Source organism: Durio zibethinus, chromosome 6 (assembly GCF_047325235.1).
Source record: "Durio zibethinus cultivar Kanyao isolate XHJ-2024 chromosome 6, ASM4732523v1, whole genome shotgun sequence".
NCBI classification, from domain to species: domain Eukaryota; kingdom Viridiplantae; phylum Streptophyta; class Magnoliopsida; order Malvales; family Malvaceae; genus Durio; species Durio zibethinus.
In genome coordinates, this window is record NC_143167.1 from 20,393,992 (window position 1) to 20,407,502 (window position 13,511).

At 31.4% G+C, this 13,511-nt stretch overlaps 1 protein-coding gene across 11 annotated transcripts; it reads right to left on the reverse strand.

Moving 5' to 3' along the window:
• Nucleotides 1-1,022: 1,022 nt before the first annotated feature.
• LOC111285343 (methyl-CpG-binding domain-containing protein 2-like) lies at nucleotides 1,023-7,365 on the reverse strand. 11 transcript variants are annotated; one of them, XM_022874738.2, is made up of 7 exons: nucleotides 6,875-7,153; nucleotides 6,124-6,263; nucleotides 4,980-5,069; nucleotides 4,211-4,799; nucleotides 3,000-3,053; nucleotides 2,665-2,840; nucleotides 1,023-1,542 (listed from the first exon to the last, which is right to left on the reverse strand). In XM_022874738.2, exons 4-7 carry the CDS (start codon nucleotides 4,783-4,785, stop codon nucleotides 1,313-1,315), a joined length of 1,035 nt encoding a protein of 344 aa, XP_022730473.1. In that variant the 5' UTR covers nucleotides 4,786-4,799; nucleotides 4,980-5,069; nucleotides 6,124-6,263; nucleotides 6,875-7,153; the 3' UTR covers nucleotides 1,023-1,312. The 11 variants fall into 11 exon arrangements, with proteins under 11 accessions (XP_022730473.1, XP_089618379.1, XP_089618376.1 ...); XM_089762253.1 differs by having other exon boundaries at nucleotides 2,665-2,822; nucleotides 6,124-6,234; nucleotides 6,875-7,150; XM_089762250.1 differs by having other exon boundaries at nucleotides 2,665-2,822; nucleotides 6,875-7,150.
• Nucleotides 7,366-13,511: the final 6,146 nt, after the last annotated feature.

Sequence of the window (13,511 nt, forward strand, 5' to 3'; positions counted from 1 at the left end):
CAAATCCGGCGTTGAGGGATGCCTATGAATTTCTTTTTGGACTCGATTAAGAATGAAAGAAGAGTGGTGGGCAAAATTGTTTGGAAGTGATTCCATAGATTAAGAATGATGGAATATGTTTTAGGAGAGGTGGCTTGCTTGTTGTTGAAGATATATAGGATTTTGGCTTTCCCATTTCTCTAGTTGTGGCTTATTGCACATTAGGCGTGAAGCAAACCATTTCGAGCAGGCAGGCGGTAGCTCAAACGGAATGTAATATTTTAACCAGAACCTGGAGGTCCTATAGTTCTAGCTCATGTTCCTTTTGATGTTCTTGCTTAATATTTAAATGAAGCTTTCTCCTTTTAAAAAGAAATGCAAATGTAAATGTACAAGTTTGAGTTATGGGTGGAACCAAAAGCCTTATTGTATAAGAATCAGATATGTATAAAGCCTTTGTACGCAAGTCTCACAGGAGAAGGTTTTTGATACCGTAACAATTTGTCTACTTTCTTTATCTTTTATTAATGTTGAATTATACAATGAGGGAGAATCTTCTTTCCTTGGGCATTCTACAACTTGGATGAGTCAAATTTTGATTTCAAACCATGGATATAGTTGCAGGCTGATGTTGGTTAGCCAACAGTTTAGGGTGCCTTTATTCTAAGTTTTAACCATTGCAATGCTAATTGATGAATGGAATCATAGGACTGATGAAATAATAATAATAATAATAATTATTATTATTATTTATACGCGATGAAAAGGTTTAAGAAAAAAAAACACAGAGTTGAGCGCTAGACCTGAGCTCCACCTTTAGAAAAGAGAAAAGAATAAGAACCCATCCGGCCACTCATATCATCTTCAAACTTAGAAATAATGAAATAGTAATGAGGATATTATTCTTGAATAATATCTACTACATACATACCTGGGAGATACCCGAATAATGATCTTCAAACTTGGATTTCTTCATCAAACCTGCTTTTATTCATCCAATCTTATTTTAAGTTCCACATCACTTTGCCTATTTGGTCTTAAGATGCCAAAATCAGTACCTTTGCATTACACTGAAAGAAAACATTAGGTATAGCCCAATGTCATAAACAAATACATGATGTCATATATTTTTAAATATAGTTTTCTAACATATTCCTGACAAACAAGCTCTGCAACTCCATAACACCCCATCTCCATTCACTCCTTACAAAAAAGGCTACTACCAGACTTTTAACTACCCTGCTATGGAAAACATAAGCTAGTATTCTAAAGCCAAAACAAAACCAAACAAAAAATGGTTACAAGGTGAAAAAAAATGATCTGGTCCCAAGTCTCACTGACCATAATTGGTATTTCTCGACCGATCAGCCTTTTCTACCTTGCAACCACGCTGATTAGACGCTGGATTACTTCTGTACATCTGTTCTGATGGTGTTCTCTTAGCCTTCTTCACTGGCCGATTAGATGAATCAGAAACAGAGGCCTCAACGGTAGGAGGTGGAAGCGCTAGGCGGCCATGCTGCAACTCTCTGTCATCGGGACCAGCCCAAGCTAGTGGATTCACTGTATTAAAAAAAAAAAAAAGGCTTCTATTAGCCAGCATTATTTGCTCCAGCATGCAGAAAAAGATTCCATTTGCCAATGTACGTCCCAAAATCATAATAAGTGGTACAATATCAATTATTTAAATTGATCAATGTCTTACAAAGAAATAAAAGGAATGACCATAATCTCATTTTTCATCTCCTTGTCAATATTTCCATTTCAAAGTTACCACGATGGTATTAATTTGGATAGAAACAGGGTCAAACCAATAATAGATAAGGAAACTAAGGCATGCAATCAAGACTCAAAACCCAGAAAAGAAAGCATCAAATACAAAGCATGAGGCATGGTACAATTATCCGAACAAAAGAAAAAAAAAAGCAGAGTATGATTTCTCTTCTGTAGAAGAGTTTTTTATTTTTAAATTTAGGGAGGATGGGGGGACTGAAGCAACTAAAACCATTCCACATCCTGTTACACAGAATGACATAAGATGGTATTATGATTTTATGAAAAAGTCCCACCAGGAAATACTTCCCAAAACAAAAGTGATGATCCAGTCCACAGAAGCAGACGCGCAAATAACTGAAGTTTCCAGGCTGTGTTTCCTTTAAATGGGTTGCAATAAGCTACATCTTAAGATTGACAGAATTTTGTTTTCAGTTACTGATATTGAACAAGCAAGGGAAAAGGGATAGATACAAGAAATTTAAAGTAAAATTAGAGATAGAAGCAATTAAGGAGAAGCATAGGCAATCTATGGAGAAAACCAGAAAAGTGGGATAAAATCTCAATACTTAAATGTCTCAAATATTCAATCATCCATAACCTGATCAAAACCTAAAATAACATAGATAATAAGCTAAACCCTAAACCTGCAAAATACCAAATGTAACCCTAACACTTTATCCTATGGGATTAAATAAAATTCTAATTAATATAAAATAACATAAAAAAAAATATATATGTAAATTACTAGATTACAATCAAACTCATAAAATATAAAACAAAATCCTAGATAACTCAATCTCTCAACTAGCATATTTCCACATCCTCCATCAATTACAAAGCTAAAACACTCATTTTGGGCAATAATCCCTTTTAGTCTGTAAAGAAAGCATATTAGTGTCTTCATCATACCTTGACCTGGTTCAAGAGGACTAGCATTATCATGTGAGGCTGTCTGGCGGGCAGGGCGCTTTCTCACATAGTCTTCCTGTAAAGGCTTAGGAATCTGAAATGAAAACCGAGACAAAGTCACCCCTTCTGTTGCATACTCGGGATGTTCAATCAAATACCTGCAAAAAAAGAAACACCTTGAACAAAAAAAAAAAGAAAAAAGGAGATTCAGGTACTTGGGACTGGGAGAGGTGTGAGAGGTAGAATGGTGACAGTCAACTACTTATCCAGTAATACAATTGTACCCAAGAAAAAAAGGAAATAAAAATTCAAAAGCTTAAGTCATCATTATGTACTTTTGCACCTCCACCATTGAGCGCAGTCTCTTTCCTGATGGTGCTTGATAGTAGCTGAAATATACAGAAAAAGCAAATTATAAAATAGTTGATGGCTGTTGGAATTATATACCCTTAATTAGACCTCAAATCTAACAAAAATCTGCATTACAGAATGCAATTTCAACCTAGATATACATAATATGGAAAAGGAAAAAAATTATAAAAAAGGACAAAGACATGCATTTTCATTTTTCAGTTGAAAGCCATTAGCCAGTTTTTTTTAAGTTACCATTCTTGGGTGGGGGGATCATCAAAGAGCAATAGTTCATTGTGCAACTAATGACTGTGGTCACCTTAGAATGAATTCCTAATTAAGCTAGCAGCTGATCAATCAGCTAGCAATGAATTGCACCATTCTAACACCAACTTTTTCTTCACTGCTTACTATTTAAAAAAAAAAAGTGTGTATTGATCATCTCACGACCAGGTTAACAATTACGGTCACAGATACTGAGTCCTACACATCACCATAACTCTTAGCTCCTGATTGAAGAAACAAACAAAAATGTTTGAAAGAATGAAAGAAGAAGCAATCCTCATCTTCTCCCTTGTTCTACTACAATTAAAAGAAGAAATGCATGCCAATAAAGGAGATCTCACCAAGAAAAGAAAGAGAAATATCAGGTATCAAATATGTAAAGAATGAAAACCACAGTAAATCATGATCACAAGAATAACAGTAAAGAAATAATATATTTAAAAAAAATCAGTTCTATAAGGAAAATTTTCTAGTGAATCAATGACCCCCCCCCCCCCCAAAAAAAAAAAAAAAAAGAAAATAGGAGAATTTAGATAGTTTAAAAGCATGCAAGAGTTTCTCAACAAAAAAAAAAAAAGAGCATACAAGTGATGGAACTGATTTAAGGCTATTTACAATAATGTGAGAAATCTCAGGAAACAATATTCATCTATTGAAAGAAAACCCACAATGGTCTGGGTATGCTCCCAGGAGGCTAAGTACAAGATATTTGTGAATGTATGATTAGAAATGAAGTGGGATAAAAAGTTCAACAATGCAAGGGGAATATTCCATACATACACAAAAAGATAGCAAAGATATTCAGATATCAGAAAATAGAATAATACGAAAGGAGAAAAAGAAGAGAATTAAAAAAAATAAAATCAAAGAAAAATGGTTAAAAATTGCCTCAATATAAAGGTACACATACATGTCTGCAAATTTGGTACTTCCTTCACCTCTTATCCGTAGTAGCCTTTGCCAGCCTGGAGGAGGCTGAGCAATGTTGGGTTTATCAATTGCCCAAAGCCGGCTGCCATCTTGAGAGATATCCGTTGGATCATCACATGAGATATCAGGCCGCCATTCATGAGCTGTTTCACAAACAAAGGGATTTTCTAAAATGTGTTCACGTATTTCTTCATACTTTTCCTTTGTTGGTATGAGCCTCCATTTAAAACAATTGGCACACTGGACAGTGAAAGCCCCAACAGATGGCAATACTCTTGATGATGAAAATCTTGGACCTGCAGCAGGTTGGCATTGAATAGGTCCAGGAGGGGTGGAATCAACAGTACCATTAGCAGTGGGATCATAAAGCACCAATTGTTTAGAAGCATTCCCATTATTTAGGTCATCTTCATTTTGTGTCACCTGAGAGTCATCACCCGAAGAAGATGATGATGATGAAGCAGAAGAAGCAGCATCTACAGCTTCCTGGAAAGCAGTATCCAGGTGACTTGCAAAACTTGATCCAGTAAAGTCGGTTGCTTCCCTTTTCAGCATAACAAAAGCTTTTTCTGGACATGAGTGCATTTAAACATCTTAACAGACTGTCATAGGAGCGGAATACATAACTGAACTAATCAAATGTCAAAAATATCATTGCTGCTTCTAGCTTATGCTTAAACCAAAAACTTGAAAGCTGTGTATATTAAATTGTATAGGTCAAAAATATTTAGCTTAATGCCGATACTGACCACAATAGCAGCAAGCAATGACTTTCCACTTAACAAAAGTCTGACTCTGCTTCGTTTCAACTTTTGAAGAGATAGTATACCTCAGATTTGCTGCTTTATAGAGGGTAAATTACGGATTTCATTATCTTTTCAAAAGCAATAAAGGAGATTTTGAATATCAAGCAATCCTATGTCAAACACATTTTCTTGCTTGGAAATGAATCCTCAATACAGCAAGTAAGAAGGCAAAGTAATTACATTTCTTCTCTTATTTTCTCTTGTCTTTCCCATATTTTGAACATAAAAAAAACAAAAAAATCTAAAACTTTGAATCCCCTTCCCCTTCCTTTTCTTAAACTATGTTTAACTAAAGTATAAGTAAAAATGACAACAGTGACAAGAAACTAAGCTTTTTCCTACCATATACAATCTACTAAGAGTGTGTTTGATGCACAAGATTATAATAGGATAGGATAAGAAGATATTATGAATATGATTAAATTAAATAATGTCACCTTATCTTGTGTTTGATGTGTGCAATAATTAAGATAAAATAGTTTTATTTATTGGTCAAAATTATCCTTCATCAAACTTTATACAATTTAAATTATCGATGTAATTTTTAAGGGTAAAATAGGACATGTAAGTTCAATCCCATGGATTAAAAATAATCCTCTCTACTTTGAGGGGATTGAATCATCCTATGCCAAGAGGATGATTAATGCTCCTTGTAATCCTATCCCTTTCTTTAGATAAAAACCAAACATGGTATAAGATGATTATCATCCTATCCTATCAATCATTCTATGCACCAAATATGAACTAAATGGATAACATTGCACTGTCATGCTCTATTTAAGACTATCCTCAGCAAGGTTCTATTTTATAGTTTCCACCATGTCCTCTTTGGTCGTTCTCTTCTCCTTTTAAAGAAGGTGTTCTCCATTAAGTCATGCCTGGCCAGAAAGGTACGAAAATTTTTTCAAATATAATTATCCCTGTTTTAAATTCCCAAAAAAAAAAAAAAAAACTCCTCTACTACTGGTGAGAAGCAATGCTAGCATGCAATTAAAAAACCTCCTTCACGTAAGAATAATAACGTCTAGCAAGAAAATAGGTTTAATTATCACATTTCAGTCTATTGACATCTTAAACAATGACTGACCTCACAAAAGCAAAAGCAGATTATCTTGTCAGTTGATGCCAATTATTTGAGGTTTTTGATAGCCAAGCACAAGCAACCGAGCTATTCTACCGTCCGCTGTAGTTTTTCCAACTGTAATATTGCTCAATGAAAGAGACCAACTACATTATTAGAAGACAAAAGCAATCAGAATTTAAAATCCAAGATAAATTTATACACGAGTTATTTAAAAAAAAAAGATTAACAAAGCTCTATGCAACGAATCAAGCTAGCAAATCAATAATAAAACAAATCGAAAAAATAAAAAAATTATTCAATAGTTATTAGGTTTTTTTTTTTTTTTTTTTAAAAAGAATTTTACTAAGGTTAGTGAGGAGCCAGTTATTGAAAACTTTAGCACATATTTTGTTATTAGTATAAGGATGCAAGATCCAGAACAGCGTGTGAAATAACAAATTGAACAACACAAATCAAAATCCAAAATACAAATACCAAACCTTCAAATAATTAAAAAAAGGGCTCAGTTCAGACGTCATTCGACAGCATTCCTCCAAGAATAAAAGTAAAAATAAAGAAAAAATGCATCATATTTCTCTCGTGTTCATGAAAAGAACAATGAATATTTTACTTGAAGCATCAACATAAACAAATAGACCGAACCGATCCGATCCGATTAATGAAAATATGGATCTATCCAGAAAGAAGCAGACAGTTAAAGACGAATCTTGAGGATAAATTAAGCGCTGTGGAAGAGACACAGACGAGAACTTACGACCAGATGAGGTGAGAAGAAAGATGAAGGGAGGAGGGATCTGAGAAAAAATAAGGAAATCAGAGCCGTTGACGACGAGTAATCCTACGGCCAGAATAGGCTTTCCTCTTCTCCTCCCTGTTTCTGTTATTATTATTATTATTTTTTTCTATTTTACAGGAACCTTTATTTCTTTTTCCTCGGAAACTGAGAGAGGTGGAAGCACAAATAATAATAAGACAATACAGAAGGGAAAATGGAAAATTAGAATATTAATTGATAAATTTAGGTTTCAATACGGTTATGCTTGAAGAATTTAGGCAATAAATAAAAGAACGGATCGGACTGATTCTGGTTTAATCGGTGTTCACAGGCTGAGCTATTTGATAAGCCCATATGCCTAGCTTCATTCAATCCAAGCCCTAAACATGATTTCTTAGGCCTAAATCCGATCCTACAACCGTCTTAAAACACTCAAAAATGTCAAAAACTATAAATCTATTATCCGCTACAGAAGTATCAGTTTTATGTAGTCAATTCTTATTGTACCATAGAATCTCAAGTATTTTCATAAAGACTAAAGTACCCTTATGCTATATGGATTAGATCTTTTAAAAATATAAAATCATTACTTTTTTTTATAAAATATTTTAATTTATTTTTATAAGAAATTTGATCTCAATTAAAAAAAAAAACAATTTATGACATAGAAAATTGAATATAATGCTATCACTTTTCTTTTTAATTGTTGAAAAACATTTTTTATCTATTCAAATTTCCAGCATATTCCATTAAATAAATTAAAAAAAATTAAGCAAACTCAACCAAAGTCCAAAATTAAAAAAAAAAGAAACTCATTAAATTAAAATTGAAAATTCAGAAAAAATTATTTCGATCAATTGTATATAAAAAGCAATCATCGAAATATATATAAAATTTTTTCATGCCATCAAAAAATTAAAAACATGCCCTTATTATATTACAAAAATTTTCCACATATATACAAAAATTTTAATAATAAAAAATTATATTGAATTGTAGTGAAATAAATAAGTAACATAAAAATGAAAAAAAATTCTAATTGATGCATCCCTGAAATTCTTTTACTAGCACTTCATTTTAAAATATTTCCAATGATCAGGTGTATTAACTTTAGGGAAGTTCTCATTATAATGAAGAGGCTAACTTTACAAAAATAATACTCATTGAAAAATTGTTTGAAGTTGTTTTATAAATAAAATTTATTAAATTAATAAAAGTTAGTGACGGATTCTAAAGTGTTCTGTTGATGAATGTTGGATGTGATCAGAGAAATTCATTTTTCAATTTTTTTTTATTTTTAAATATTTGAATTATTTGTAAAACAAAAATTGAGAGTGCTAATTTTTTTTTTAAATTTCATTTTTTAATAAATACTCTAAATCTAAAAATAGATCTGCCAATGATAAAACTAATTATATTGTTATAAATAAAAACCATAGCATAAAACCACACCTTAAAAATCTTTTCATGTTTCAAACTTGTTGTACAAGTTTTTTAGCTGCGAAAAAAAAAAGTAATTATAAGTTATAAAATCCTTACACTAATCTGTCGTTTCATCGTTTTTTATTATTAATTTTTATTAGAGGAATTTGGAAAGATAAAATAGTTAACATTAAAAAATATTAAAATAAAAGGGCATGTTTTGTCCTTTATTTCTGACACAGACTTTTGAGCCATTCTGAATGCACATGAAACCATTATTTTGCATTAGTCAGAGGTCGTTCTGTTTTGTTTTTCATTTTCGTTTTTAGATTTTATAAAAATTAGAAATAAAAATATGTTTAGTAAGTTATTTTATTTTTTATTTTTAAAAATTGAAAATAAAATATTAAAAATTATTAAAAATAGAAAAATGATATCTTCAAAATTTTGAAAATAATTTTATACTATTACCGCGCGGATACTATTTACCTATTCAGCTATAATAGCACTATAGTATTGTTGTAGTTAATACCACTATAGTCCTGTTACAGTTTAGCAATTTTGCATTAGGCTAGAATCAAACCTCTTCCCTTGAAGATGTCAAAATTTTAAGTGTTTCCTTTTACATGTTTTTATTTTCACATTTTTACAACAAAAGCATTGTAGCCAAATATATTTTTAAATTCAATAAACTAAAAACAAAACAAAAATAAAATAAAACATAAATTGTAAAACACGTAACAATACCAAACGATCCTTAAGTTACTGGTTTTGTGTTGCAAAAATCAAAAGACCTGGCTTTTTAAAATCTCGAGTATTTGAACGCAGTTGATGAGATCACTATCCCTATCATTCTTCAACATTTTATATTAATAAATAATATATTTTAATTTTAAAATATAAAAATATTTTTGATATTTTAATAATAAAACTAACTAAAATCAATGTGTCAAGCCCAAACTTGAGTTTCAAAGATGTAAAATTAGCTTGACTTGGCTCGATTTTATTTGAGGACATATATTATATAAATCAAAAGTAAAAAATATTAAGAGAAGAAAATGAATGAATATTTTATAAAATATTTTATTTTTTTATTATGTTTTGTCTTTTCTTTTTTCTTGCTAACTGTGAGTTATGTCTAGGGCAAAAGATGATGGAATTTGATCATATCAATTTCAAAAATAAAATTATAAGAACAAAGGATTTGATATATATAAAAAAAAAATAGAGAAGAAAGTTACAGATCCAACAAGAAGCTGCTAAGAAGGAATGTTATTATTTTTCATGAATCAAGTGACCTGTAGATTATACCTTGGAATGGATATATATGGACTTCACATTCCAACATTATGAAGTTGCATTGATCAGAATAAAACTAACCAATTAACTCTTAATAAGACTCTACTTTCTAAGAGTATTCAACAAACTAACAAAATCTAATGGTAAAGTAAAAAACATTGCAGAAACTAGCCTAAGAACACTGTAGGACTCTTAACTTAGTTTGGAAGATTATTGAAATAATATAACAATAAAATAAGGTCTAGTAACATGCATTAACTTTTAACACTCCCCCTTAGTGCATGTTTATTATCAAAAACTCCAAGTGCAGCTCTAAAGATTTCAAACTTTGACTTTGCTAGAGCTTTTGTAAAAATATCTGTAACTTGCTCATTTGTTCCAACATCTTTCTACTCAATCTCTTGGCTTAACACTTTTTCTCTAACAAAGTGATGATGAACTTCAATATGCTTTATCCTTGCATGAAATACAAGATTTGAAGCAAGTTTGATAACACCTTCATTATCATAATAAATCTACACTGCGTAGTCAGCTTAAAAAAAAAATCTCCCACTAGACTTTTAAGCCAAACACTCTTGTGTAGCCATGGTTGCTGCTATATATTCTACTTCAATGCTTGATAAAGCAATTATTGATTGCTTTTTACTACACTAGGAAATTGTAGCTGAACCAACATTGAAGCAATAGCCAGAGGTAGATCGACAATCATTAACATTCCCAGCCCAATCTGCATCAATATAGCCATTCAAGAGAAATTCTCCAATTTTCTTGTACATATGACCGTAATAAAAAGTTCTTTTGTCATAGCATAGGATTCTTTTAGCAACAACTAAATGAGGAACTTTAGGATCTTGCATAAACTGAGATATAATGCCAACAAAATATGTAATATCAGGTCTTGTAATGGTTAAATAAATCAAGCTTCTAATAAGTTATAATTTTCTTAAATATATTAATAGCTTTCATTTCTTTTTTATCAGCTTCAAATATGGCTCTATGGGTGTAGTAATTGGTTTTGACTCCCCTATACTAAAATGCTCTAAAATGCTCATAGCATAGCTTCTTTAAGCCACAAAATATCTTAGGTTTGATTTTTCAACTTCAAGACCAAAAAAGCATCCAACATCACCTAAAATTTTTATTTCAAAATGAGTTGAAAGATCATATCTTCAATAAGAAATTTCAACTTCATTGTCCCTACTAATTATCATGTCATTCATATATAACAAAACCAGCACATGCATATTCGATTCTAATTTAACAAATAAACTAAAATCTGAGTTTGAAACTTTAAAACCATAAAAGGTAAGATATTGAGCAATCTTACCATACCAAGGTCGTCGCACTTGTTTCAAGCCACACAATGCCTTTTTCAACCAATAAACATGATAAGGAAAGTGCTTAGAAATGAAACGTTCAAGTTGTTTCATGAAAACATCACAGTTTAGCTCTCTGTAGAGAAAAGCAATTTTTACATCAAGTTGCCACAACTTCCAACCTTTAAATGTAGCAAGCGAAATAATTGATCTCATAGTCACCATCTTTGTAACTGGACTAAAATTCTTTTCATAGTCCAACCCATAACTTTGAAAAAATCCATGAGTAACAAGTTGAGCCTTATGTCTCTTAATCATTCCATTTGGTTTCTTTTTCAATCGATAAACCCACTTGCAAGTTACTAGTTCATGATTCTTTGGTTTGGGTACATGCTCATAAGTTTCATTTATTTCCAAGGCTTCAATTTTTTCTTGCATTGCTTTTTTCCATTCAAGACATCCTTTAGCTTCATTATAACATGTTGGTTATTTATCTAACATTCCTGAAAAGAAACATGAAGTAACTGAACAATAGTTTAGTTATACTTTATAATTTTTAAGATGATCTGGCTATCTTCTTTCCTTTGTTGATATTTTTGTAACCTGTTCACCACCTACTGAATCTGTGTTTTCTAATCTAGATGGCAAAGGAGCTTTATTTCCTTCATGTTCAAAACCATTATCATTTGAAGCTTGCACATTTGGCTTAGAGAATGGCTCCAAGTTCTTTATATCATCATCATCAAGGATAACACCTTTGTTAGTGAGTTTTAGGGTGAAACAAGAACATGATTCCTCATTGAGCACAACATCCCTTGAAGTGGTGAATTTTTTTGTCTCTGGATCCACACACCTTTACCTTTTCCTGCATAATTCATAGCCTACAAATACTCATATTTTTAGTCTCGGATCAAGTTTAGTTTAATTTTGTTTAGGAACATAAACATAACAAATGGATCCAAATCCATGAAAATAATTTACATGTGGCTTTATCTCATACAATTGCTCAAAAGAAGACTTTTATCAACCTGGCCATGGAGGTAATCGATTTATCACATAACATGCACATTGAATAGCTTCTACCCATAGCTCTCAAAGAAGTTTTCTTGTCATGTAGCCATGACAAACTGGTTGCACAAAGGTGAGCCAATTTACATTCAGCAATTAGGGGTTCCTGGACACATCATTTGGAGTTGAATGTTATTGTCATTGCAATATTGGAAAAATTCATCTGATATGTACTCACCACCATTATCACTTCTCAAATATTTTATCTTTCAGCCAAATTCTTTCTTCATAGAGTTCTTAAACTTAATGAACTTGATAAGGCTTCACTATTTTCTTTTAAAAAATACACCCAAGTGAATTTGAAAAATTCATCTGCAAATACCATTGTATAGTGATAACCACTATAACTTGGTGTTTTTGTTGGGTCCATCAAATTTATAAGAATTAGTTCAAAAAAATTTGACCTATGGTTATATGAACTTTTGAAAGAAAGACGATGTGATTTACCATATTGACGTCCCTAACAAACCACATTTTCTTGTACATGTTTGAAGGCTAGAATTCTATCTAATACCTTCTTTAAGGAGATTATCTTCAACATTTGATAGCTTAAATGGCCTAACCGTACATGCTAAATTGTTGCATTGTCAGTTTAGCTTGTTTTCTTTACATAAGCTTCTCTTACTGTCATCACGAACAAGGACCTTTTTTTTTCTCACTAGTCAGAATTACCTTAGCTTCGACATTTTTCACTTTATCAAGTACTTTGACATTGTTTGGTCCAAACAAAAAATACTTTCTCAAGTTAGATTTTTCTTCAAATCTAGAACATGGTAAACATCATTTAAAAAAACATTCCTTGCCTTAGATTCATCATTGAGCTTTAGAACACCTTCTTTTTCTACTAGATGAATTGGTTATTAGTTGTGATGATTACCTTTCCTTATCATGCTTTCACAATTCTAATAGTAGCAAAACATTATTAGTCACATGATGCGAACAACCAATATCTATAATCCAGTCATCTTTGTAGTTGATATAGTTAACAAAAACTTTAACTAAGTTTGGTTTAACAGTACTGACATCACCATTTTTTACCATTTCAATAGCAAAATATTGCTCTCGTTTAATTTAATTATCTCTATCATCTTCATATGCAACATTTACCTTTGAAAGCTTAACGTGACAATTCTTCTTAATGTACCCAATTTTTTTGCATTTGAAGCATTCGATAGGATTATTACCATTTCCCTCCCTTGCATTTAAGCCCTTTAAAGAATTATTGTTTCTAGTTGCAATAGCTTTTCCCATTTAATTGGCTTTTTTAGAATAAGACAACTTTGGATTCAACACCTTTGCTTGCCATTTGCTTAACTAATGCCACTTAATTTGATAGCATGATTTCTAATTCTTCAATTAATGGTTCTTGTGCCCATCTTTGGATTGAGATAATAAATGGCATATATTCTTTCTTTAAGCCTTGAATAAGGTATCACTGTATACGTCTTTCACTGATTTTCTCATCTAATTTTTAAATTTTAGAATAAATATTCTTAATTCATAAGAAATAT

Bases quoted from the DNA above. Each gene is read 5' to 3' on its own strand.
- LOC111285343 (XM_089762247.1), bottom strand. From the start codon at position 4,815: ATGCACTCATGTCCAGAAAAAGCTTTTGTTATGCTGAAAAGGGAAGCA. The intron at 3,054-4,210 runs GTATGTGTACCT...TGTATATTTCAG, and splicing joins AGTACCAAATTTGCAGACAT to CTACTATCAAGCACCATCAG. The intron at 1,543-2,664 runs GTATGATGAAGA...TTTTTAATACAG, and splicing joins TCCTCTTGAACCAGGTCAAG to TGAATCCACTAGCTTGGGCT.